We start from the raw sequence: 27,745 nt of genomic DNA on the forward strand, positions 1-27,745 counted from the left end.
GGTGAGAGAGTTGAGAGTTGAGAAATGGTGTCTCAGTGTTGTTTATTTACATTTATTTATTTATTTTTATTTTTGGCTTAGTTAGGCCTTAGTTGCCGCATGCAGGCTACAGAGTGCGTGGGCTCTGTAGTTGTGGGCTTAGTTGCCCCACAGCATGTGGGATCTTAGTTCCCTGACCAGGGATCAAACCCATGTCTCCTGCACTGGAAGGTGGATTCTTAGCTATTGGACAACCAGGGAAGTCCCCCAGTGTTGTTTTAAACTGACTTTCTTATTATGAGTAAGCTCCACTGTCTTTTTGTTTAAAAGACATTTTTCTGTCGTTTTTGTGAACTGCCTATTTGTGAATTTTGTCCATTGTCCTATCATGTTATGGATCTCAGTTTCTTAATGTAAATCAGCCTTTTGTCTGTGGTACAAGCTGCAGTTTTTCATTTGTCTTTTGCTATGTTTGTAGCCCTTTTTGCCATGCAAAAAAAAATATTTATAATCTTTAAACACTTAAATGTATCAGTCTTTATTATCATTTCTTCTGATTTTGGGTACTAGTTAAGAAAAGATTTCCCCTCTCCCAGTTCTAAAGAAATTTATCCCTGTGTCTTCTAGGGCTTGTATGGTTTCATGTTTTTAATTTTAGATCTCAAACTATTTTGCTAATGTTTTCAAGTCTTTCATATTCTTACTGATTTTCTACCTACTTGTATCAAACTATGACTGTGGATTTATCTATTTTTCTTTTCTGGTTAGTCTTTTATTTCATGTATTTTGAAGCTCTGAATTAGGTGCATATACATTGAAGATTGTTATGTCTTTATGTTGAACTAATCTTTTTATTATTATGAAATGTCCTCTTTACCCCTGGTAATATACTTGTCCTAAAGTTTACTTTGTCTCATATTAATATAGTTCAGCTTTCTTAAGAGTAATATTTTCCAATTTCTTTTAACTTATGAGTTTTAATATTTAAGAATATATTATATTCTTGCATATCTATATATACATTATATATATATATATATATTTGTGTATTATTTAATTGGTTCCTTTTAAACGCCAGTATGATCAACAGAAGAATGGCATAATGATGTCAAGTAACATCGCTTGACCTCTCCCTATTTGTTCATTTATTAGGCATGTATTATTTTTATCACATCAATAGCAGAATAAAATGTAATTTTGAAAAAAAAAATGAAAGCCAGTATGAAAAATCTCTGCCTTTTCATTTTGGTGTTTAGACCATTTACACTTAGTGTAATTTTCCAGAAGGTTAGGTTTAAATTTACCATTTTGCCATTTGTTTTCTATTTTTATGATCTGTTCATTGTCCCCTTTTTAATATTTTCCTGGTTTTTTGAATTATTTTATTTAATTTCCACTTCTGGCTTATTAGCTATATATATATTTTGTTGTTGTTGTTGTTTATTTACTTATTTTGGCTGCGCTGGGTCTTAGTTGCGGCATGCGGGAGATTTGTTGTGGCATATGGCATCTTTAGTTGCAGCATGTGGGCTTCTTAGTTGTGGCACGCGAACTCTTTAGCTGCGGCATGTGTACAGGATCTAGTTTCCTGACCAGGGATCAAACCCTGGCCCCCTGCATTGTGAGTGTGGAGTCTTACCCACTGGACCACCAGGGAAGTCCCATTAGCTGTATTTTTGTATTAGTTTTTTAGTGGTTGATCTAGAGTTTACAATTGCATCTTTAACTTATATTCTATCTTCAAATACTATTATACGACATGATAAAATGTAAAAATCATACAAGTATACTTACATTTCTCCCATCCATTCTTTGTTGCTGTTCTTGTCATACATTTCACTTTTACACGTTATTAACCTCACAATACACTATTATTATTTTTGCTTAAACAGATATCTTTTAAATAAATTATAGTTTATTTATGAGAATCATTATATTTACCATATTTATTATTTCTGGGATCTTTATTCCTTTGTATAAATCCAACTTTCTATCTTGTATCATTTCCCTTCAGCTTGGAGAACTTCAACATTTCTTTTACTGTAGTACAATATGTTACAGACCACCTCTCTCAGATTTGTCTGAAAATATCTTTATCTTACCTTGATTTTTGATGAATATTTTTGTTACATGAAAAATCAGGTTTTTTTTTCTTTCAGAGTATTAAAAATGTTCTATCTTCTGACTTGCCTAGGTTTTAATGAGAAAGCTGTTGTCATTTTAATTTTGTTTCTCAGTACATAATGTGTATTTTAGTTCCTCTTATTGCTTTTCATTTTTCTCTTTATCAGCACTTTTCAGCAATGTGATTATAATGTGCTTTTCTTTTTACACTTACCCTGTTTGGGGTTAGTTGAGATTCTTGGATCTAGGGTGGTAGTTAAAAACAGTATAAAACAGTGTTATATCTGAATTCCATATGGTCAAGAAGCTAGAGAAAAGACTGAACACGCTAAGTAGAGACACGGAAGATATTAAAAAATCACAAATAGAACTCCTAGAAATGAAAACCATATTGTCTTAGATGAAAACCACACTGAAGTGACAGCATACTAGATATTGCAGAAGACTGTTCAGTGAATTTGAAGATAAAGCACTAGAAACCATCCCAAATGAAACACAGAGAGAAAATTTACCACAGATTACCTTAGATTTCTGAGAATAAAAAGGTGAACTTATTGAAATGAGACAAGCTCCAATGTGCTGGAAGATGTGAGAGAGGTAGGGAAGATTCTAAAAGGCAAATAGGATAGAGGTTTAGGAAAAAAGATAGATAAAAAGATTGCAAAGAGCATACAAGACTATGCTGAGTTTGTATAACATAGTTTCTGTTAAGGATCCATTTCCCCATTAGCCACACTAGAAACACCAGAATAATTTTTGCCATTTCTCCTTTCTCTATTCTCTAAGCCACGCTAAATTAGTCTGATGAATTACTTTCCTGGTTTCTCTAGTATTCATTCTTTTCACTGACACCCTAGTTCTGGCTCTTTTTCTGTTCGTCTGGACGTCAATATGGTCTTCTAATTAATTTGCCATTCATTCTAAACTGTGTTGCCAAATTATTTTTCCTAAGGCACCACTTTGATCATGTCACTTTTTTTTGCTATAAAATCTTCAAAGGCTCCGCTGCCCTCTGAATAAAAATTTGGACTGTGTTTCACCTGCAGTTCAAAGTCTTACCTACTTCTCCAGCTTTTTGTCTTATGATATAGCTGTACTAAATTATCTGTTATTTCCAACAAACTTTCATTTTACTGCCTCTTACTTAATCATTAATGAAAACACTTACTGAGTACCTACAATGTGGCATTAGTCTAAATGACAGGGATAGTCACTTTCCTTCAACCTAGGTTCATGGAAATCTGATCACCTTCATACAAATCCATATAATGAAGTTTCTGAACTTTCAAAGTTGAAGATCAGACCTCAGATAGAGGTAAAATCACTATGGTACAGTCACTTAGGAAGTTTTACCTGAAATAACCAACTGCCATCTATGTTCAGAACATTATGGAATGAATTATTTGCATGAGGTTCAGAGAGAACACAGAAAACAGACCACAGAAAAATGCGTAAGAATCAGACTGAAATGAGTGAAAAAGGTCTAATTTGTCCTGCACAGAACAATTTCCCTCTGCTTGGGAAAGGATAAGTGATCTGTACCACAAGAATGGAAAGTTAAAATTTCCCTGTGCTTTGGTTGAATGCTTTTGTACGTAGAACATGCATTTCATCCTTTTGACAAATATTTTTAAGTATCTACTAACAGGCCCTGTGCTTGGTGTATATGTCAATTTGAGATGGAGCTCCTGAAAAGGCCCAGAGTCAGAGAAATGAACATTTAGTAGTATTGTTTATGGTATTTATGTTTCTCCATGAATAAAATCAATGCCTTTTTGGCAGCAAAGTGAATTATTAAGGTGGGTAAGAGTCTAAGTAGTGAGTACAAGTGAATTATCGGCCAAGAATCTACCATAGGAATACTGAGTAAGCATGACAATGTGTATTTCTAATGGGAAAAGTCACCTCAGATTTTAAGCTTCTATTAAAGATGGCCCAGACTCACATGTGAGAAAAGGCATGTGGACTTGTTTAGGTATTTAAGCATTTTCAAGGGTCCCTTCTAACTCTTAATATTATAAAGCTTATTGTCAAAACCAAATTTTTTATATTTTCCGCTCTTAAAAGGCTACTTTTCCCAGACATTCTATGTCAGGTTTGTCAAAATGCAGAGACAGATTTACCATGGAATTAATGAAAGAAACTTACGCTTTTGGGATCCTCACTTGCGCTGGCCCCTTTTAAATAAATAAATAAGTATTCACTTTTGTACCTAATTTTGACATGTAATTCCATATTGTTCTTTGTAAAAAGAGCCCAAGAATTGTATAAGCTTTAGGTCACAATACACCTAGAAATGCCTCTGGTAGAAACCTTATAATTACTGAAGTATTCTTGTTCACCTCATTTTATTTAATTCTAAGAATTACTATTTCATCCTTCAAAACTCTATTGGACTTTCTCTTGTCAATTTCTGCTGATACTATTTAGTTCAGGGCTTCCTCACTTGAAAACTGCATCATGATGATAGCCTGATAGTTGGTTTTCCTGACTGCAATCTCCCTTCCAAATAAATCTATTCTATGTAAAGATGGCAGACTAATTTTCTTAAAAAGAAACACTGCTTATTTTGCAAAATTCCCATCCAAACTCAAGATATTCTGGTGTCTTTCCACTATCACTGATCTTCTACACTTGGGATGCTTAAATGCCCAGGCAAAAGTGACAGTCAATAAGAGGATACTTGAAGCCACAAGAGAAATGTGACACATTTTTCTAGAGTATCATTTTTTTCTTGATAGCAAGTAATTTAAAAGATTATTTCCCCCCTTTTCTTTACTTGCATCAAAGAGATATCAAATTGAATATAAAAAGATAAAATATTTTTGAGCTCAGATGCAGAAAATTAGATTCACTATTATTCTTGGCTCATGACACATTCTCACCACTGGTTCATTCAAGGCTCTCAAGCATTCATTCATTCTTTCATTCAAAATAATACAACAGGGGAATTCCCTGGCGTTCCAGTGGTTAGGACTCCGAGCTTTCACTGTTGAGGGCCCATGTTCAATCCCTGGTTGGGGAACTAAGATCCCAGAAGCCGCACAGCCAATAAATAAACAAACAAATATCCACGAAATCACCACCAACATGAAAACTAGGACATGAATTTACATTGACATTCACCTCTTTGACCCTCCATTGCATCACCCAGCCTCTTCCCACTCAAGGTAACACTATCTAAATCATCATTCTCTTGCTTTTCTTTTTAATATCACAGGTGTGTGTGTGTATATATATATATATATATATATATATATATATATATATATATATTCCTAAACAGTTTTGGGGGGGCAGCTTAGAAGTTATTAACTTTATAAGAAGTCTATCACATGCTGTATGTAATTCTTAGACTTACTCTTTTCACTCAATATTATATTGCTAGGATTAATGCACATTATGGCATATAACTGCAATAAATTCATTTGGAGTGCTGTATAAATATATTCTAATTTATTTATCTATTCTTCTACTCGTAGATGGGCATTTGGGTTGTCTTCAGATTTTGATATTAAAGAGAATGCTCATATGAACAATCTTGTGTATGTCCTGGTACTTGTTCAAGTTTCTTTTGGGTATATACCTGGAGCAAAATGGTAGGTCAAGGGGTTACCAAATGTTTATCTTTACAGGGTAATGACAAATTTTCAAAGGAGGCTGTACCAATTTATACTCCCACTAGAAATGACTAAAAGATTCTGCTGATCCACATCCTCTAGATATGGTCCAACTTAAAAAAGTTTTTTTAAGTTATGGTAACATATGCACAATATCAAGCCTACCATTTTAACTATGTCTAAGGGTACAGTTCAGTGATATTAAGTACATTCATATTGTTGTGCAATAATCACCCACCACATCCATCTCCTGAACTTTTTCATCTTCCCAAACTGAAACTCTGTGCCCATTAAACAATAACTCTCCTCTCCCCAGTCCTTAGCATCCACCATTCTACTTTCTGTGTCTATGGATTTCACTACTCTAAGTACCTCGTAGTGGAATCATACAGTATTCACACTTTTGTGACTGGCTTATTTCACTTAGTGTAATGTCTTCAAGGCTCATCTACATTGCAGAATGTGTTAGAATTTCCTTAAGACTGAATTTTATATATATATATATATATATATATATATATATATTTACACATATATATGGACACATTTTGGTTATCCATTCATCCATCTATGAACACTTGGATTGCTAAGTATAAGGGAAGAAGGGAAAATTGGAGTTTGAGTGAAAGAACTGGATAGGTTCAGTCTGGGATATCCAAACGGAAATGCCCAGTTGGCAGTTAAGTTACTAGGTCTGAGAATCAGAAAAGAAACCTGAGCTACAGATATTATTTCATGAATTATCAGTGGGTAAATGGTAACTGAAGCTACTGAAGAAAGCAAGATGACAGGGAAAGTGAATAGAATGAGAAAAAACTAGTTCAAGGATTATGTGCTAGGTGGTTTAATAAGAACCAGTAACAATAACAGTTAACACTTATTGTGACCTTTCTATGAGCCGGGTACCATTCTAAATATTTTGCTCAAATAATTAAAAAAAAACAACTTTGGACTTATTATTATGCCATTTTACATTTAAGGAAACCAAGGCACAGTGCAGTGAAATAATTTGCCTGAAATTGCACATTAAATTGAGTGGTGACGCCAAGATTTAAAGACAGGTAGCCTGACTCCAGAATTTTGTTCTCAACCCTATACAAACCTCACAGTAATTCTGGAAGGTAGGTATTTTTACCTCTACTTCATAGATTAAAAAAAAAATGAGGCTCAGAGAAATTAAATTAACTTGCTAGAGTAATACAGCTTGCATGAAGTAGGATTACGATTCAAACGTAAAGACCATATCCTTTAATACGTCAGTTATGAGAAGAGATTTAATTTCTCTCATAATCTTTTACAATGCCTCACCTAGTACTAAATATTTGTTTAAAAAATGGTATTATTATCCTTAATTATTACTACTAATAATGTAAGAACATTGAAGTTTAGCTCCAATTTACCTTTCACAGGAAGTTACTTGAGGTTGTACCACAACATAAAAAAAGTATAAACTAAGGCGGAAGATGTGGGTCCAGGAAATAGTGACTCGTACCCTAGAGAATAGTGAAAGGAAGTCCCAGTACAAAAGCCTTATAGTAGTCATAGAAATTGGAGCAGGACAGTGAATTTTTGGACAGTGGTCTTCATGGAGAAGACTTTGAAATCTAAAAATTAATACAATGAGACTTTAGAGATATGATAAAGGAATCTGGTAGCATGTAGTAAAGATGTCACTGAATTGCCTCTAGCACTGTTCTTGAACAAAGGGCATTAGGGTCATGATATTGTTGCCCTAGAGAAGGAAATGTTATCATAGCAGACAGTTCTGTAGTAAATATTCACATAGGAATAATTGAAATGCTTTTTATTACTGTATTTCACTGATTGTAAGACTTTTCTCCCCATATTTTAAACCTCTGGATGGGATGCATCTTACAATCAATGGTGTGTCATGGTTTAATTATTTTCTTTCTTAATAGTACATAAAATAATAGTGCATCTTCTAATCAACAGCATGTTGGATTTGATCAACTATGTGTGCCACAAACAGTTTTATATGCTTTATAATATTACTCTTTCGAATTTAATCTTCCTAACAGTTTCATGTAGCTCATGCTATTACTATTTTATAGACAAGGAAACTGAGGCTCAAAGATGTTAAACAAGGCTTCCCTGGTGGCGCAGTGGTTGAGAATCTGCCTGCCAATGCAGGGGACACGAGTTCGAGCCCTGGTCTGGGAATATCCCACATGCCGCAGAGCAACTAGGCCCGTGAGCCACAACTAGTGAGCCTGTGCGTCTGGAGCCTGTGCTCCCCAACAAGAGAGGCTGCGACAGTGAGAGGCCCGCACATCGCGATGAAGAGTAGCCCCCGCTCACCGCAACTAGGGAAAGCCCTCGCACAGAAACGAAGACCCAACACACCCCAAAATAAATAAATAAATAAATTTATTTATTAAAAAAAAAGATGTTAAACAATATGCTCAAGGACTGCTGTCAACTCAGTGGCAAAGCCAGAATTGAAAACCAGGTCTGGGGAATTCCCTGGCGGTCCAGTGGTTAGGACTCAGTGTTCTCACTGTCGGGGCCCTGGGCTCAATCCAGAAACCTCGTGGTATGGCCAAAAAGAAAAAAAACAGAAAAAGAAAACCAAGCCTTACTTCAAAGGTCATGCTCTGTTGCACCTCAACATTTACCATGGGTGATACAAAGCTGAATAAAAACCATCGAAGTTGAATAGTTCAGGTGGGATGAAGTTTTTCCAACTCCTCCAGAAAGAACCAATCTTGCCCTCATCTGTGCTCCCATAACATTTTATGAGTACCTCTGTGGATGTTAAATGTCACCTGCCATATCAGCAAACATAGGATATTGTGGCCATCAAGCCATCAGCCACTACATCAGCCCTGAGGCAACTCAGGATAGAGAAAAACAAACAGGCTGCTGGTCACCAAGCTGTCAGCCACTGCAGCTGTCCCCAATGGTGCAACCTGAGGGGATTCAGGATGGAGTAAAAAACAGGATACTGGCCCTAGACAGTTAAGGTGCATATCAAAGGAAGGATTTCAATAAGCCCAAACTCTTGCATCTTCCCATACACAGCTAAATTCATTAACTTGAGATGTCTGGTTTTTCTTCAATTAGCAGTAATCTTTTGATTGCCAACTACCTGGTTTTTGTTGCAAAAACTCCTATATATCCTTGCTCCTCCCTTACCTCTTTGGAGCAGTGTCTCAGAGCTGAAAGGCTGCCTCCCGGGCTTAAGGCCTCAGAAAGTCCGCACGGAATAAAATATAACTCCCAACTTTCAGGTTGTGCAATTTTTTTCAGTTGACACCTCTAGTATATGTTGTTATAATGTATAACTTACAGGGAAGTCAGTAGTAGTATCTTAATCACTCTTTCCAACCTTAACAGTGCCTACCACTGAGCCTGACACATGAAGAGAAGCTCAATATCTGTTAAAAGGAAACAGGGTCTCTGCCACTAAGTGTAAAGAGGAGACAAGAAATGCACATATAACTAATAAAGGCCAAATATAGTGTTATAGGAAAATTATAAATAAAATGCATTGGGAGTTTACGAGAAAAGAAAAAAAACGACAGAGAGTACAGGTCAAGGGGAAACAGTTCAGCCAGCTTCCAGATTTTCCTACACACTCACACAGACACAGTCTGGAAAAGCTGAAAAGGCTGAAACCAAGCTAATGAGACAATTTCTCTAACCATTTTAAAATTTAATGAGTTACCAGCATTTATAGACTGAACTTGTAAAATTTCATATAAAATCAGGGTTTTTGGATTTTCTTGAAAAATGGGAAGGTATTGGAAACTGGGTGCTCATTCTCCAAGGGAAATTGGTTGGATGTAGCAATTGTTCTCTTCAGATAAAGTCAGTGCTCCCTTGCTCACCTCCCACCATTTTCTTACGCCCACCCAGTGTAAAATACTTTATACCTGACCATGATGGGTATTTGGGTTTAGGACCCCTTCTCAAGACAAACCGCTCACTGCTTCATTACACACCGGGTATTTTCAAGCACCGTGTCTCTGCCTGGAAAGACTTTGCTTTCTACAAAAGCACTCAGACTTCTCTAAGCGACTGCTTCAATTCCTTCTACTAGCTTTCTCTGACCATCCCCTCAACCGGGTCACCGCAGCATTCTGGTCATACCTCTATTAAAACCCCAATCACACCGTACGTACAAGTTTTTCTCTTTTACTAGGATGTGAGTGCCTGGAAGCCAGCGGCCCACGATTCATTGACGTTCGCGCCCCAAATCCGTGGCCCGGCATCTAAACACAGGCATTCGGTACGTGAGGTCAAACTCCCCACTTTACGCAAACCCAGGCTAAACTACCTACTCGACCTTAGATGTGGGACTGAGACAGAAACGCAGACGAGTCAAAACAAGTGGACTCTGGGCGAGAAGAAAGCACACTCCAGCACCACCGTGAGCAAACGCTGCCGGACGAGGTTCCGCCTCCGTAACTCCGTTTCAGCGGCTCCAGTTCCAACTCTCGCGAGATTCGGCCTGAGCGCCAGCCCATAAGTCCCAGAGACATGCAGCTCGGTTTCCGCGGGATTCTCGCGGTAGCGCGAACCGCCAGGATGAGCACTTCCGGCGCTGCGCCCAGGAAGCGGAAGTGAGGCTTCCAGGCTGAGAGTGAGGCTTCCAGGCTTTCGGTGTGTTACTCGGCTGTCCTGAAATCTAGGAAAGTCGTTTTCCTTTCACTTTCCCTGGCTTTCGAGCGCTTCCCCCCTGGCGGGTGGGAGTGCAGAGACTGAAGCGCAAGATGAGCACCATGTTCGCAGACACGCTGCTCATCGTGTTTATCTCCGTGTGTACGGCTCTGCTCGCCGAGGGTGAGAGCGGCTGCTTCTCTGACGTTTGATCAGTCCCCGAGGGAAGGATCCTAGGCCCTGGGTCCCTCGAGCCTAGGGAGAGGTCGCGAGCCTTGGCGGGGGTGGGAGTGGGTTTCATCTCCATTCCAGGGAATCTTACCTCCAGGAGCGGGAGGGGTAGTGTGGAATCGATTGCCGAGGTTTCTTCGGTCTAGGGGAGGTTTCACTTGCGTGTTTGTGAAGACACCTTCGTATCGTGTCACAGTTTTGGTTGAAAATTCAGTTGTCTTAACGTTTGAAAAAAGTTAACTGTTGGTGAATACAAAGCAAAAAATTGAAATCCATTCTTATCCAACGGTAACCACTAATAAAGGCTGTTGTGACCGTTCCAAACATTTCACTATTAGCATGCTGCTTTTAATGTTTCAGGTATAACCTGGGTCCTGGTTTACAGGACAGACAAGTACAAGAGACTGAAGGCAGAAGTGGAAAAACAGAGTAAAAAATGTGAGTATGGGGCTTCCCTGGTGGCGCAGTGGTTGAGAGTCCGCCTGCCGATGCAGGGGAGACGGGTTCGTGCCCCGGTCTGGGAAGATCCCACATGCCGCGGAGCGGCTGGGCCCGTGAGCCATGGCCGCTGGGCCTGCACGTCCGGAGCCTGTGCTCCGCTACGGGAGAGGCCACAACAGTGAGAGACACGCGTACCGCAAAGAAAAAAAAAAAAATGTGAGTATGGCAACATCCTTTAAAAACAGTTTCAATACATCAGGCTCACTGAGTGCATGTTCACAGTACATATTTTAGGAGCATCAACTGATGTAAAAACTTCATAGGAATACAAAGGTGAATCTGACTAGAATTGAAGTCTGTTTAGAAATATAAGATTTTCTTTTTTTTAAAGAAAAGTTTTTTTAATAAATTTATTTATTTATTTATTTTTGGCTGCATTGGGTCTTCGTTGCTGCGTGCAGGCTTTCTCTAGTTGTGGTGAGCGGGGACTACTCTTCGTTGCGGTGTGTAGGCTTCTCATTGTGGTGGCTTCTTGTTGTGAAGCACGGGCTCTAGACACACAGGCTTCAGTAGCTGTGGCACGCAGGCTCAGTAGTTGTGGCTTGCGGGCTCTAGAGCACAGGCTCAGTAGTTGTGGCACACGGGCTTAGTTGCTCTGCGGCATGTGGGATCTTCCCGGACCAGGGCTTGAACCCATGTCCCCTGCATTGGCAGGTGGAGTTTTAACCACTGCGCCACCAGGGAAGTCCCCAAATATAAGACTTTTATGCAGAATACGTCATACAAACCTCAGTGGAGTAACTGACAAGAGAGGTACTTATTATGTGCTGTGGTGGTTCTAAAGAAGAGACCCCATTCAGTTGTGAGGGGCCATGGAAGCCTTTGTGATGCAGATAGCCTTGCAGTCCTTCATGCGTAGTTAGAATTTGGACAGAGGATGAGATGAGGAAGGAGTTCCAGACAAAGGATATAGCATATGTGCAAAAAGGGAAATTTTAACTAGTAAGGTGTGTTTGGAGAACAGCAGGTCATAATGATTGGTGTCAATGTAAGTGGTGTCTTCAGGGATAAGCCAACTTTCATTTGGGTCTGATGGTTGAAGGAGTATTTGAGGAAAAGTTTAAGAACAAGTTGAGTTTGTTGTTTTTGAAATAAAACAAGAATTCCACAGGATACAGCTGAGGGGGCTGCTATAGGTATAATGTGAATGGTTCCTTACAAGCTTGATTTGGTTTTCAGTCTCCTTTTCTGCCTTATAAAGATTAACTCTAACTTTTACATCTTAAAATTCTTGTGACTTTCTGTATTCTATGACTTTTCTGTATGTCTTCATAAGAGTTTGAAGTTTTCTTTTTTACAACATCCCATTTCTAATATCCACATAGTAACAATTTGTGGTCAGTTGTGTAAAATTATTCTCCTTTTCTAGAAAAGGAGATTGAGACTCAGGTTAAATGATGTATTAATGTCTCAGAGCAAACAAAGAATTAGAAACCAAATTCAGGCCTTTTAAATTACGGTTTACTGTTCCTTCATTTATTCAGTGTTGTTAATGCACCTCAACATATTTAAAACCAAACTCATTATCTTTACCTTCACACATGTGATCCTTTTCCAGTATTTCCTTATTCGGTGAATGGTACTTCCTTGCTTCCAATGGTGCAAGCCAGAAACCTTACTATACTTTCTTCATTTGGCTTTCAGGACACCACACTCTCTTGGGTTTGCACTTACCTTGTCAATTGGTTGTTCTTTTGCAGTTTCCTTTTTGGTTCCTCTTCTTGACTTCCTGTTGTTGGGAGTGACTCAAAATTTATTTTTTTCCCTCTATACTCCCTTAAGGAACTCATTTATGTGCTCTATTTGCCAGTGACCCTCAAATTTATATCCTTAGCCCTCTCTACTAATGCAAGATTCAAATATCCAACTATCAACTTGTTAATTCCATTGGAATGTCTAATGTATATCTCAAACCCAACCTGTCCAAATTGAACACTGTTCCTCACTTCCAAGCCTGCTACATTAGTAGCCGTCACAGTGTCTTGGTCAGTGGTAATCCCGTCCTTGTGTAGGACATAAGGACATAATCCTTGTGTAGTTATCTTTGACTCTTCTCCCACAGCCCACATCCAGTACTGTTGGGCTGCCTTCAAATATATCCAGAATCTGCCCACTTTACATCACCTCCACTGCTAACTACCATAGTCCAAACCACCATCATTCTTTGCATGAATTATTGTGATAGCCTCCAGCAAGTGGTCTTGTTTCCCTGTAATCTGTTCCCAAGATAGCAGCCAGAATAATCTTTTTAAAAGTATATCGGGGCTTCCCTGGTGGCGCAGTGGTTGAGAGTCCGCCTGCCGATGCAGGGGACACGGGTTCGTGCCCCGGTCTGGGAAGATCCCACGTGCCGCAGAGCAGCTGGGCCCGTGAGCCATGGCCGCTGAGCCTGCGCGTCCAGAGCCTGTGCTCCACAACGGGAGAGGCCACAGCAGTGAGAGGCCTGCATACCGCAAAAAAAAAAAAAAAAAAAAAAGTATATCAGATCATGTCCCTTCTCTGCTCATAACTCTGTGATGGTGTCCCATTTTGATTCGAAGGAAAAGCTAAAGTTTTTACAGTGGCCTACAGAGGTCCCCTGTTACGGCTCTGATCTTCTTTCCCTCTCATTCACTCTGCTCCACCCTCACTGACCTGTTTGCTGTTCCTTATTACACATCAGCCTCGCTCCTGTGCTGGGACCTATCTAATGGCTGTTCCCTCTACCTAGAATGTTCTTCTCTGTGATATCTGTTTACCTAACCCTTGTATCTTCTTCAAATCTTTGTTCACAGCTCACCTCAGTGAGTCTTAACTTGACCACCCTATTTAAAACTGCAGTCAGCCTACCTCCTGTACCACTGCCGCTCCTCATCTTCCTTATCCTGCTGTTTTGTTTCGTTTTCATTCATCTGCTACAATGAACGCTTCACTAGGGCAGGGTTCTTTTTTTTTTCATCATTGTTGTTTACTAATGTATCCCATGCACCTAGAAAAGTGGCTGGCACATGGGAAATGTCTAATAAATATTTGTTGATTCAAATACTTCCTTCTGTCACCCTGTATGTGCAGTCCACTCTCAACCCCTGATCCTGTTGTCCTCCTGAAGAGTTTTCAGTCTTTCCACATCTCTTCATTTCTACCACCATCACTTAGCCTAAACTTCTATCACATTTCATTTGATTTACTGTGATAGACTCCTCATTGCTCCACCTGCAGCCACTCAAATTTATTCTGTTCAGTAACACCTGGAGTAGTTTTTCAAAACACAAATCTGATTGTGTTATTTGCCCTTCTTAAAACACTCAATTTCTTCCCATTGCTTTGAGGACAAAGGTGTGTCCTACAAGGTCTAGCGTGGTCGGGTACCTCCCTCTCTCCCTCTCCGACCACATCTGCGTCATGTTTTTCCCTCCTTTCTATTCTCTAGCCATCCTCTGAACCAATCTTGCTTTTTCCTACTATGGAGCTGGGCTTTTGTATCTACTTTTTCCTCTGTCTGGAATAATTTTCCCTTCTCATTTGTCTAATAAACTCCTAGTCATTCTTCAGATCTCAAAGCCTTATTTAGTCTCCCCAGCAGGATCAAATCTTTGGATCATGGACCTTAATTTATCCAGATACTTCTCCTTAGAGAACTTATCATAATTACAATTTTTTCTATATATGATTATTATTCAAATAATGTCCTCTCCCCAACTGAACTGTAATTTCTATGAGGGCAAAGGCCCTTGTGTCTCTAGCACTTAACACAGGTCCTGGGACAGATTCACTACTTGATAAAAGCATGTTGAATAGCTTAAAGAATAAATGATCTCTATAACATAACATCACATGTATTCTTTGTGAGGAATTGTTCTGCTATGATCATAAACTAGTTAGCCAGCATGCAGAGGCATCCAAAGACAAATTTCTTCATATCACATGTATCATGGAGTAGTCTTATGGAATACAAAACACCTTTAGTTTCGAATTTGTTTTGATTAATATTCTCATACCTTAAATACTTATATGAATTTGCTCTGTAGATTTTGGGCTTCCTTAGTATCCACAACTAATTGCCTTGTTTCTAGTTATCTGTATTATAGAAGTTAAGTCTCCTTCACCTGACACCTAAATTCAAAGTAATAGTTGCCAGGCAAAGCTGCCATGGTTGTATTTTTTAATATAATTGACTAATGTGCTTGCTTTGAAGATAAGTATGAGGTAGGTTGGTGATGATTGGAATGTCTCATGGCATTTCTTATGGTCTTAAGTCCTCTATTTCAGGTAATCTATCAAAACTCAGTGAACATGCACAGACATAGAAAACAGATTTATGATTATCAAAAGGGAAGGGTCGGGGGAGGGATAAATTAGGAGTTTGGGATTAGAAGATACAAACTACTATACATAAAATACATAAACAGCGAGGTACTACTGTATAGCACAGGGAACTATATTCAATAGCTTGTAGTAAACTATAATGGAGAAGAATCTGCAAACGAACTTATGTATATATGTATAACTGAATCACTTTGCTGTACACCAGAAATTCACACAACATTGTAAATCAACTATACTTCAATTAAAAAAAAACCACAAGAACTCAGTGAGCATGTATTATTTTCATTTATATGATCAGTTGACACGTATGATTGCTTGCTCGCTGTAGAGGTCACCATGATGAGTGCAGTACGCAATGAACGGGCATAGATACTGTCTTCTAGATATTTGTAATCAAATGGATAACTATCATTTAGCATGGGATATTTAATAGGAAGAAATAAGGTAAATTCCCTCTTTGAACAAACGTCTTAATTGCAAACATAATCCCTTCTGACATTCTGTGTTCAAAATTTCGTATGGATCCAGGCAAGAAAAGTTTGTAGGGACCAAATTTATAGATGGCCCATGGGAATTCCCTGGTGGTCCAGTGGTTAGGACTCCACGCTTCCACTGCAGGGGGCACGGGTTCAATCCCTGGTTGGGGAGCTAAGATCCCGCAAGCTGTGCAGTGTGACCAAAGAAAAAAAGAAAAAAAAAAAAGAGAGAGCGAGATGGCCCAGGCATAGAACTTGTACATAACTATGATTAACATGTTAAAGGATCTAGTGGAAAATGTAGACAATATGCATGAACAGATGGGGATTTTCAGAAGACGGAAACTATAAAAAAGTGTCACGTGGAAATGACAGAAATAAAAACATATCAGACATAAAGGATCCTTTGAGGAAATTATCCGATATGCAAGGCCTTAAAAAATTTTATCTCAGCCAACTATTGGAAAATACACTACACCAAGACAAATGAGTAAACCAAGAAGAAAAGGAAGATATGAACTCCGGGAAACAAGAGCTCCAACACAGGACTCAGGTGAAGGGAATCGCCCGGACGATGATGAAGGCAGATTTAGATCTGACATTCTTAGGAATGTCAGCTGTGCACCAGGCTGAGCTTGTAAGAGGGTGCTAGGAGAAACTTCTTCAGGAAAATTTATAATGCCTAGTGATCTGACTTTGTACAGGAAAGATTTAGACAGCTAACTAAGAATTTGGGGCTGAATTAGTGATAAGTACGGAGACGACCAAACAAATTTTAAAATGCCATAAATCTAGGAAAAACTTGCAGGAAGTTAAATAGTTTGCTGCATAAATTACCTGTGAACAGTATTTTCATGATCATAATTTTGTAAATGTTGAACTCACATTTAACCAAAATTACAACTATAACAATGGATTTTATGATGTAACTAGCTTATTTCAAGATATAGGGGTTAAAAGAAAAAAAAAAACTTTATGGGAGTTCCTTGGTGGTTTAGTGGTTAGGATTCGGTGCTTTCACTGCCATGGCCTGGGTTCAGTCCCTGGTCGGGTAACTGAGATCCCACAAGCCACCGGTGCTACCAAAAAAAAAGGATATAGGGGTAAATATCAAAATAATCAGCTAAAAGAGGTAAAAGTGGTTGCTCTTTGAAATGAAGGAAATAGGGAGTGGGGGTAAGCATAAGACCATCGCTTATCTTTAAAACTGACTCTTTAAAATAAATGAGTGTTTTACTTTGGTTATTTATTTTTTTTAACTATTTTGTATTGGAGTATAGTTGATTAACAACATTATGTTACTTTCAGGTGTACAGCAAAGTGTTTCAGTTATATGTATACACGTATCTGTTCTTTAAAATGTTTTCCAGTGACAACTCTCATTGGATGATCACCAACTTGTAGACTATTAAAATAGTTACTACCTGATATTTTAAACTTAGATAAAAATCTAATCTATTCACAACTTCAGGCAAACAAAAATTCTTTATGAGTCTAAATAAGTAGGCAGCCACAGTTGAAAAAGTAGAAATTTTCTGTCTATTGAAACAATTTTGAATCAATCAGTACATTTTGGACTTTGATAGCTAATAATGAATTTAAGGTGACTAAAGTGTATTTTCACATATTTCAGTGAACAAACCAATCAATAGTAATAAACCAAACTGAAAGGAAGCCTTGCTATTTCATCTACTCTTTGTTCTGTAATAAAGCGATGGGAAGCACAGGCTCAAAATGTAAAAGAATAAAATGAAATGAAAAAATTAAAATAATTAAAACCTCAAAAAAATTTGTAGGGTTTTTGAGGAATACAAAGAAATATAAATATATTTGAATCAGAATTAGGTGTAGATTTCGTATCTTGAGCAGATCTGATCAGAGGCATTATTTGGAGAATACTGGTGTTACCTACAAAGCTGTCCTATTGTGGTGGGGCCTTTGACAAAAGATGCTTTCATAAAGGTACCAAGCTGTTTGGTTTAGGTGGTCACTAGACTTATGAGTGTGCTCTGTCAGTAAGTCTTTTTTCGTTGTGTCACTTTAATAATGTAGACCAATGAAAGAACACTTCAGTAAATGAGAAAGATTTAAAGTACTATATGTAATTGGATTCTTGTAACAAAATTATTTATTTGAGAACATTTATTAAATACAAATTATTGTAAAGTATGAAGTATTTCTTTAGCTTACAGTGCAACAGGATAAAGCTTTTAGAGTAATTTATAAACTGTTTGACAACTCTAATTCAGAACGCAGCAATACCAGGTCATGGGCAAAAAATGTGTTTCATAGTAGACGTCTTTTATTTTTGTCAACTCTGATATCTCCATTTCTTTTCTTTCTTTTTCTTTTTTAGAGGAGGATCTCCCTTTATTTTTTAAAATTAATTAATGAATTTATTTATTTTTGGCTGCCTTGGGTCTTCATTGCTGTGTGCGGGCTTTCTCTAGTTGCTGCGAGCAGGGGCTACTCTTAGTTGCGGTGCGCGTGCTTCTCATTGCGGTGGCTTCTCTTGTTGCAGAGCACGGGCTCTAGGCGTGCGGGCTTCAGTAGTTGTGGCACGTGGGCTCAGTAGTTGTGGCTCGCGGGCTCTAGAGCGCAGTCTCGGTGGTTGTGGCGCACGGGCTTAGTTGCCCTGTGGCATGTGGGATCTTCCCGGACCAGGGCTCGAACCCATGTCCCCTCCATTGGCAGGCGGATTCTTAACCACTGCGCCACCAGGGAAGTCCAGTATCTCCATTTCTTGTTATGGGGTGAGGTTCTGGTGAATAAATATCAGCAAAAAGAGTTTCTTTGCAACTTCATGAGGTTAAAAAACCATTAGGTTAATTTATATTATCCCTAGAAAAGATTTATCTAGTCTTAATCCAGTGTGCTAGAAGATCAGGTTAATGTTCATTGTATTATCTTATGTTTCTATTCTCTAGCCTTCTGACTTTTTTTTTCCCCCTTGTTTTTTATTCAGTCATGGTTAAATGCCAAGTAGCTGTGTTATAGTCCTTCTGAGGTGGGAAAGATATTTTTTGTTTCTTTGGTTAATAATAATGATAAAGAATAAAGCATCAATGTTTCTGTCCATTTTGTCTTTTAAAATGTTATTTCTGTAACATCTTGTAGAATTTGACTTAATTTCCTTTTATGATCTCATACCAGTAGTTCATTCTAAATCTCTGTCTTGGGACTTCCCTGGTGGTCCAGTGGTTAAGACTCCAAGCTCCCACTGCAGGGCACATGGGTTAGATCCCTGATCAGGGAACTATGATCCTACATGCCGCCTGGTGCGGCCAAACAAACAAAAATATCCCTCTTTTTTCCCCCTATATATGTCATGTTTTATCTTTTTATCTACCTAGAACAGTACCTGTCACTTAGACACCCAATTCACACACACATTTTATTATAGTCAGAACTTTACCATTTTATTTTAGTCAGAACTTTACCATTTTATTTGTAATAGTGGAGTTAAATTGAATTTTATATCTCTTTGATAAAGGAGTAACACCAATTTTCCTTTTAGAATTCAGCATACTTAATATACTAAGGGAAAGATTCCTACCTGCCAATTCTCTTTAATGCAGCTTTTAGAAATAATACATGTACTGTACTATTTGCTAGTAAAGGAAGTATACTAAGATAATATAAGAAACAGATAATGTAAATAGAGTAAAGGTAATTTTTGGTGTATCTATTGCTAGTCCATTCATAGGTGATTAAAGATAGTAAATATTAAATATAAATACATTAACACTATTCTTCTTCAAAAGCTGACTGTTACTCTATTGTCATATTAATTGAAAAGCCTCAAAAAAATTTAGTCGTAGCTTTTTTGGCTCTCCTGATCTTCCTACCCTGTGCATGTGTTGCCATTTTTCTATACTATAATTGTTACTTGATTATGTGCCCTCACTAAATTGCTTTTTAGAGGGCAAGGATCATGTTTATCTTTTTATTTACCTAGAATGGTGCCTGTTAACTTAGGCAGCCAATAACTGAATGAATGAATGCCCACCTTCTATGGTGAATATGAGAATGGCACTACAATTAATCACCTGAGAGCAGAATTTTAAAATTGTGCTTAGACTCTACCTAAGGCAGTCACCCACAGCTAATGGTCTGAAAATCATCTCAGTTTTGATTATGACTTTGTGTTTATAAAGTCCTTTATGGGTATTTAATTAATGATGCTTACAATATTGCTGTTTTATTTTTAGAATATTGTGTCTACCTTTTACTGTCAGCAGGTGTGGGAGCATACCAGTTAACCATGACCATAATCAAAGGCAGCATGTAACTTTCTTGTAAGCTTCTTTCATTGGTTCAGCTGTGATAAAACATCCCTTGTTTCTTTTGTGTAATGCATAATTAATTTTTATTGTGTTACTATGTTGTTTACAGTGGAAAAGAAGAAGGAAACAATAACGGAGTCAGCTGGTAGACAACAAAAAAAGAAAATAGGTAAGATGAGTTATTGGTATACAAAATATTGAAGTTTCTTGGAAGAAATAAATTCTTAGATAATGAAAATGTAATAAAGTATTTAGTAGTGGTAACTTATGTTTGTATAGTTTTATGGTCTACAAAGCACTTGCATATGTTATCTTACTTGATTCTCTCTCTTGTTTTTGCTCTTAGGTTTGAAATTTCAGTTTAGTGAAATGGTGTTGACAGTCATGGCTTTTGAACTTGGCTGAAGGTTCTTGGCATAGTTTGTAAAAGGGTATTGTTTTTCTTATCTGAGATGATTATTTCCAGTTAAGTCTGAGTTACTTGTATTTATTGTTGCCATAACTTCCTACTGAGAATTGACTGGTGATGGAGATCTACCAAGATGTAGGAAATTTTCTGCTGAGTAATTTTACCTAGTCTGCAAAATAATTATATGTTTTTGGTTTTCCAGTGTAATTTAGAATTTAATACAGAATGTAGTTCAGTTCCAAAAAGACAATTTATAAGTGACTGCCTGTGATTTGTATTTATACTTTATGATGCTTCCTGATTCTACAGTCAGAACAAAATGGTTGTGAAATTGTGTATTTGGCTCAGAAACTATGTCTCTGTGCCTAGGTCACTGCTGTTAAATCCTGGGAGATTACTCTACCAGGCTAGACTATACAAGTGTTCTGTTCTGGTTAAAGCTTTTCAGTTTAGTGTAGGAGTATCAGATGTGCTCTAAATGGCCTTTTCATTTAGTTCCATGGCAAGATGCTACTGTACATCTGCTCTGTATGTGTCAGTCACTCTGGTGGGCATTGGAGAAACAAAGTAGGAAAAAATTCTGTCTTTTAAGACAGGGGTCCCCAACCCCTGGACCACGGACCATTATGGGGCCACACAGCAGGAGTTGAGTGGTGGGTGGGTGAGGGAGCGAAGCTTCATCTGCCGCTCCCCATAACTCCTCATCGTATGCACTACCACCTGAACCATCCCCACACACACAAACCCGCCCTCCTCGTCTGTGGAAAAATTGTCTTCCACGAGACGGGTCCCTGGTGCCAAAAAGGTTGGGGACTGCTGTTTTAAGAGGTCTAAAGAGGAAAAACAGATCAATGCAGTGTAATACTTACTTTTTAGAGAGATATTCTGAGTGTCATAAAAGTAAAGATGAAAGGATATCCAAACCAATCTAGAGGATCAGGTTTTCTTTAAGAGATAATGCTTAAGCTGAATCTTGAAGCTTTAGTGTGCGTTAACTAAGTAAAAATATAAATAAATAAAATACTGGTCAGTTGAGTTCTTACCATCTGCAACACCCTGAAGTAAGCACTTGACATTTAATTCTCTTAACAATGGTATGTGGTAGTGAACAGTGTCACCTCAATTTTAGAGATGAGAAAATTGAGGTTTAAGTAACTTGCTCTTGGTCATTCAGTGGTATGATGGATTAAGTCAGTGGTAGAGAAGGGGTTTGAACCTAGTCATTCATAACTTTAAGAATCTGCAGCTTTTTAAAATAAGTTTATTTATTTATTTATGTTTGGCTGCTGTGGGTCTTCGCTGCTGCGCATGGGCTTTCTCTAGTTGCAGCGAGCAGGGACTACCCTTCTTTGCAGTGCGCGGGCTGCTCACTGCGGTGGCTTCTCTTGTTGTGGAGCACGGCTCTAGGCACGCGGGCTCAGTGGCTTGCAGACTCTAGAGCACAGGCTCAGTAGTTGTGGCACACGGGCTTAGTTGCTCCACAGCATCTGGGATCTTCCCAGACCAGGGCTCGAACCCGTGTCCCCTGCATTGGCAGGCAGATTCTTAACCACTGCGCCACCAAGGAAGTCCCAAGAATCTGCATTTTTAAGCCTTGTATATTCTCGGTAGAAGGATAGGCATATACAAAAGCATAGAGGGATCAAATAGCAAGGTATATACCTGGAACTATAAATAGTTTAGTATAACAACTAAAAAAGAAGGTATGTGTAAAGTACAAGCAGACAAGTCTAGAGAAATAAGTAGGGCCTAAACTAAGGTAAGGAGGTTAACGTATGCAGAAGTCTTCCCGTAACCATTAAGGGATTTAAACAGATTTGAAATCAGATTTTAAAGAAGACAACTCTGGCAATAGTTTGGAGGATAAATCAGAGAGGGGATTATTCTGGAGGCAGGGAAGTTATGAGGCTTTTTAAGTATCCTAGGCATGCAAATGGCAAGAACCTGAACCTAGGCATTGACAATGGGAATGGTGCAGATTCAATGGATATAGAGGAAGTAGATGTAACAGGACTTGAAGGCCTTTTTTTTTTCTCTTAGTTTTATTTATTTATTTGGCTGCATTGGGTCTTCATTGCTGCACACAGGCTTTCTCTAGCTGTGGCGAGCGGGAGCTACTCTTCATTGCAGTGCGTGGCCTTCTCATTGCTTTGGCTTCTCTTCGTTGTGGAGCACAGGCTCTAGGTGCGGGGGCTTCAGTAGTTGTGGCACGTAGGCTCAGTAGTTGTGGCTCATGGGCTCTAGAGCACAGGCTCAGTAGTTGTGGCACATGGGCCTAGTTGCTCCATAGCATGTGGGATCATCCCGGACCAGGGATTGAACCCGAGTCCCCTGCATTGGCAGGCGGATTCTTAACCACTGTGCCACCAGGGAAGTCCCAGGACTTGCAGACTTTTTAGATGTAGGGTATGTAGAGACGAATGAGTCTGGGAAACAGCCCAGATTTCTGATTAGGAGAGGAAATATCAGAGAAGTTGCAGATTGGGATGAGGAAGAGGAGGGGATGATTTCAGGTTTGAACATGTTAGATTTGCAGTGTCTGTGTGACAATAGGGCGGAAATACTTGGTACACTATTGGATGTATGGTTTGGAGCTGGCAGATAAAGGCTACAAATAGAATTTAGAATCATATGATTATAAATTATAATTGAGTCCACAAAGTAAATGAAATCACACAGGGAGACCATATAAAGTAAGAAAAGCAAAGAGCTAAGGATGGAGAGAGTCTTGAGACATAGAAATTTAAGGGGTAGAAGAAGAAGTGGAGCTTGAAAAGGTATTGCCAGAGAAGTTGGAAAGGAGTTGTGTCACGGAAGTTGAGGGGAGAGTTTCAGAAGACAGGAAGGATTAGAGGTTGGGTATTAAATATCTAAGAGGCAAAACAGAGATAATTAGTGATTTAGGAAGAATAATTTCAGTGGCATGATAAGGGATAGAAGCCAGATTGTATAAATTAGGGAGATAATGCATGGTGAGGAAGTAAAGACATTGAACATGGGTAATTCTTTGGAGCAGCTTTGCTATAAAGGATAGGCAAGATATAAAAATGGAAGGCACATTACCCACTACTCTTAAAATTGACAGCACAAACTATCTATACTCAAATTATTTTACCATGGAATGCTACCTTAAATTGTTTGCTCACCAAAATGTCATCAGAAGGTAAAAGAAATAATATTTATGAAGAGTTGCTTGTCAAAATCTAATAGGAGTTACAAGACATAATATTTGTTAGGAGTTGCTTGAAGGACAAACATCCTATCCATTCTGTAGATTTATAAATTTTACTCCTAAATTAAACCAGACTATCAGAAATCTATAAACCTAAACTTGTATATAGTTTTGGACTTTATAAAATTGCTTCTACTCTATTTCTCCTTGACATTTGCACTATTAGACATGTCATGAAAAACTCAGCCAGATAAAATTTACTGTAGTTGGTATGGACTATTTTTGAGAACATTATCTACAACATTGCACGATACCCCTTTGACGAGAAACTATGGAAACTTTCTAGTAGTTTTCAGTGTCAAGACAAGCAATGATTCTCATAAATAATTGATTTATTTTTTATCTTATTGACCCTGTGCTTGAACTGATGGTTTTTCCCTCCACTTTGAGACTGGCTGCTAATAAGCATAGAGTCAGATTTGCTGTTCATCTCCAGCAACTTTATAAGACCAGTTAAATGTATTTTTGTATACTGATCCTATCTACAATTTTGTTATTATGCAACCCTTACTTTCCCTTTGCTCAGATTCCCCACTTGGGTTTCTTTAAAATAAAATATATATATATATATGACTTCCCTGGTGGCACAGAGGTTAAGAATCCACCTGCCAATGCAGGGGACACGGGTACAAGCCCTGATCCAGGAAGATCCCACATGCTGCAGAGCAGCTAAGCCTGTGCGCCACAACTACTGAGCCTGTGCTCTAGAGCCCGCGAGCCACAGCCACTGAAGCCCGCGTACCTAGAGCCCGTGCTCCACAAGAGAAGCCACCGCAATGAGAAGCCCGTGCACCGCAACAAAGAGTAGCCCCCGCTCGCCAAAACTAGAGAAAGCCCGCAAGCAGCAACAAAAACCCAATGCAGCCAAAAATAAATAAATTTATTTTTTAAAAAGCAAACATATATATACAGTAATGGGGAGACTATAAAGAATGATATAGCTGCATTGAAAGAAGGGAGTTTTTAGTAAGAGGGATGTGGTCAGCAATATTCAGTGTTTTAGAGAAGGAAAATGTCATTGATATCACTAGGTGAAGCTCTTAGAGATAATGGTCTTGGATAGAGACATTAACTTGAAACTGAGGTGTCGGAAGATTTTATGTTTCCCATTCTTAATTTCAGGAGCAGATGTTTTGGTTATTTTACGTTTCCGTCTCATAAAAGAGAAACTACTTTTGATGTATGAATTTTATTTAGATCTTCCGGCTGCAGTCAAGTTACCTCAAGTAATGAGGAATTTAAAGATATATGTGATCCAGAACTCAGGAAAAGCTGAACTAATTGGTTACAGGAAGGCAGGAACTGTGTTAAAGCAATTCCTGCAGGCAGAGCAAGCCCTGGGATAAAGCCAGACATTGGGCTCCACTATTAATTTTTAGTACTTCTCTCTCTTCTGTTGTTCAACTTCCCCACTTTCTCTGCAGTGCTTCCCTAGCATTTAATTTTTGCCTGTGTCTAACTTTGGCTTGTCTCCTGTGGTTCTTTCTATATCGGTATTACTCATAATGTGCTCTCTAGACCACCTATATCAGTGTTGCTTGAGATACTTGTTACAAATGAAGGGTTCTGAGTCTTACTCCCAGGCTTTACTGAATCAGCATTTCTGGACATGGGACACAGGAGCCTGCTTTTTTAACAAGCTTCCCAGATAATTTTTAGACGAACTAAAGTTCAAGAGCCAGTTCTACATTACTATTTTGCTGTTTCTGCTCCCACAGTTAAATGATTTACTTTCCCAGTATTTTCTGGTTTAAGTTCCTGCAAGAAGGAATCCAACTAGCTCAGCTCATCTTTTTATGCCGTAGGTCATGGGTAAGCCTATGGATTGGCCTCCTTTTTGGTCAGTAGTGGCAGGGCAGGGGATGTTAGGAATCTTCATAAGGTTGAACCTCAACAGAGACTATGATGAGAGGGAGATATTCCCCAGAAGGTGGCCAGAGAAGGGAGAGCAGGCATTCTGAAGCTTTGCTGAATGGGGTGTGTATCTCCTTTCTTGGTGACTTGGAAATACGGGAGGACATTTTTGAAATTTATTTGGGGCCCTGAATTAATACATTTATTCTAGATGTTTATGCTATTTGGATTTTCTATAAAAGAAGGCTGTATCAGGCATTTCATTTAAATTTTGCTTCTCCCAATCTACATGAAATTTTAAAGGCATGTTATTAATTGGTCTTCCATTCAAGACAACTCAGAATATAGAAATGTCATGGCATACCTAACTCTTTTAATCTATAGAGAAGCATCTGCTATTTTGATCATCTCTTCCTTATTTGAAAATGTTTCCCATCTCCCAAACTGTCGGTTTGATCAGACTACTCAGTTGCCCCGTGAGTACTTTAATTGATTTATATTCTTTGACAGAAAAGTCACTGGTTATTTATTTTTTATTTTTTTAATTTTTTTGGCTGCATTGGATCTTTGTTGCTGTGCGTGGGCTTTCTCTAGTTGTGGCAAGCAGGGGCTACTCTTCGTTGCAGTGCGTGGGCTTCTCATTGCGGTGGCTTCTCCTGTTGTGGAGCATGGGTTCTAGGTGTGCAGGCTTCAGTAGTTGTGGCACATCTGCTCAGTAGTTGTGGCGCCCGGGATTAGTTGCTCCGCGTCATGTGGGATCTTCCTGGACCAGGGCTCAAATCCATGTCCCCTGCATTGGCAGGCAGAGTCTTAACCACTGTGCCACCAGGGAAGTCCCGTCACTGGTTATTGACTAAGGTAAACGATGATGTGTTCCTTTCTTAGTTAAATTATATTCTCTTATTGTACAGAGTCTAATGCTGTCAAATAAAAATGTGTGATAGATTGGCTTGAGTTTGTTCATTCTTTGGTCAGAATGGATGTCATCGTTGCTACTAGTGTATTCCAATAGCTACAAGAAATGTAGCTTCTTTTTAATTGGAGTATTCCCTTTTAGAATTTTAATGTTTCCTTTTGTCTATCATCTTGGATAATAAATCATCCTAGAATATAAATATATCTCCTTTATACTTCCAGTTTTTTCTCTCCATGAAATTTCCTCAAATTTCATAGAGGGTGTATTCCAAAAGTTCCGTAGTAAAAGGGTGTATAGAATTCCTTTCAAATGGAGGAATTGAGGTATGATTCTCCTCTGTATTAAATCCTGAGGTTCTGAATGGCATAAAGAATAGTTCACACAGGACAAGTGAACACTGAATGACATAGAATATTTATTTCCAGCACTCGGCTTGGAACCTTTAAATTTTAGATCTTCAGGGGAGGTGTAGAAGGATTTAGACATAGTTTTCTCCCTTCTTATGTCAACATAACAGTTGAAAGGTGGGTTGGGGAGTACAACCATCTTGGAAGCCTTGGGCTTCTAGATGTTGAGTTTTCTCAAAGGAGGAAACTAAGGGTGAGTGAACCTTAGGAGGAGGTTCACTAGCTATACTTTTTTTTTTTTTTGGCGGTATGCGGGCCTCTCACTGTTGTGGCCTCTCCCGTTGCGGAGCACAGACTCCGGACGCGCAGGCTCAGCGCCCATGGCTCACGGGCCTAGCCACTCCTCGGCATGTGGGATCTTCCTGGACCGGGGCACGAACCCATGTCCCTTGCATTGGCAGGTGGACTCTCAACTACTGCACCACCAGGGAAGCCCTAGCTATACTTCTTTTAAGTAACACACCACCAAGATTAAAATAACATTAGACTGAGACAGTGACCTCCCTACCTTATTGGGGCCAAGAAACAACTTTTTGAGAGGAGTTATGCTAGTTAACTGACAGCAGTTAAGGGCTAAGTTACACACAGAGCAATAGAGAACCAGTCAATCACTTTTACTTATTTCAGTATACTGTTAACTATTTGGGGTACTAGAAGTTAAGAGTTAACTAGCTAGCTTTTATTGCATCATCTCAGCCAAAACTGTTCTCATAATTACATGAAGCATTATGCTCAAATATTTGATTGCTGCTAATAAACAATATAAATCATCATTTCAAAAT

General features: G+C 38.6%; 1 protein-coding gene across 2 annotated transcripts in view; it reads left to right on the forward strand.

The window, feature by feature from the left end:
* The first annotated feature begins 10,308 nt into the window (after positions 1–10,308).
* TMCO1 (transmembrane and coiled-coil domains 1) overlaps positions 10,309–27,745 on the forward strand; it is a 46,277-nt gene continuing 28,840 nt past the window's right edge. The window contains exons 1-3 of one of the 2 annotated variants that reach the window (XM_019931792.2): positions 10,309–10,529; positions 10,938–11,015; positions 20,255–20,314. In XM_019931792.2, coding sequence (XP_019787351.1) covers positions 10,460–10,529; positions 10,938–11,015; positions 20,255–20,314 — 208 coding nt within the window. In that variant the 5' untranslated portion in view covers positions 10,309–10,459. The remainder of the gene's footprint in view (positions 10,530–10,937; positions 11,016–20,254; positions 20,315–27,745) is intronic. The other variant, XM_033855658.2, reaches the window with a different exon arrangement.

The sequence above is a fragment of the Tursiops truncatus genome, chromosome 1, assembly GCF_011762595.2.
Source record: "Tursiops truncatus isolate mTurTru1 chromosome 1, mTurTru1.mat.Y, whole genome shotgun sequence".
NCBI classification, from domain to species: Eukaryota; Metazoa; Chordata; class Mammalia; order Artiodactyla; family Delphinidae; genus Tursiops; species Tursiops truncatus.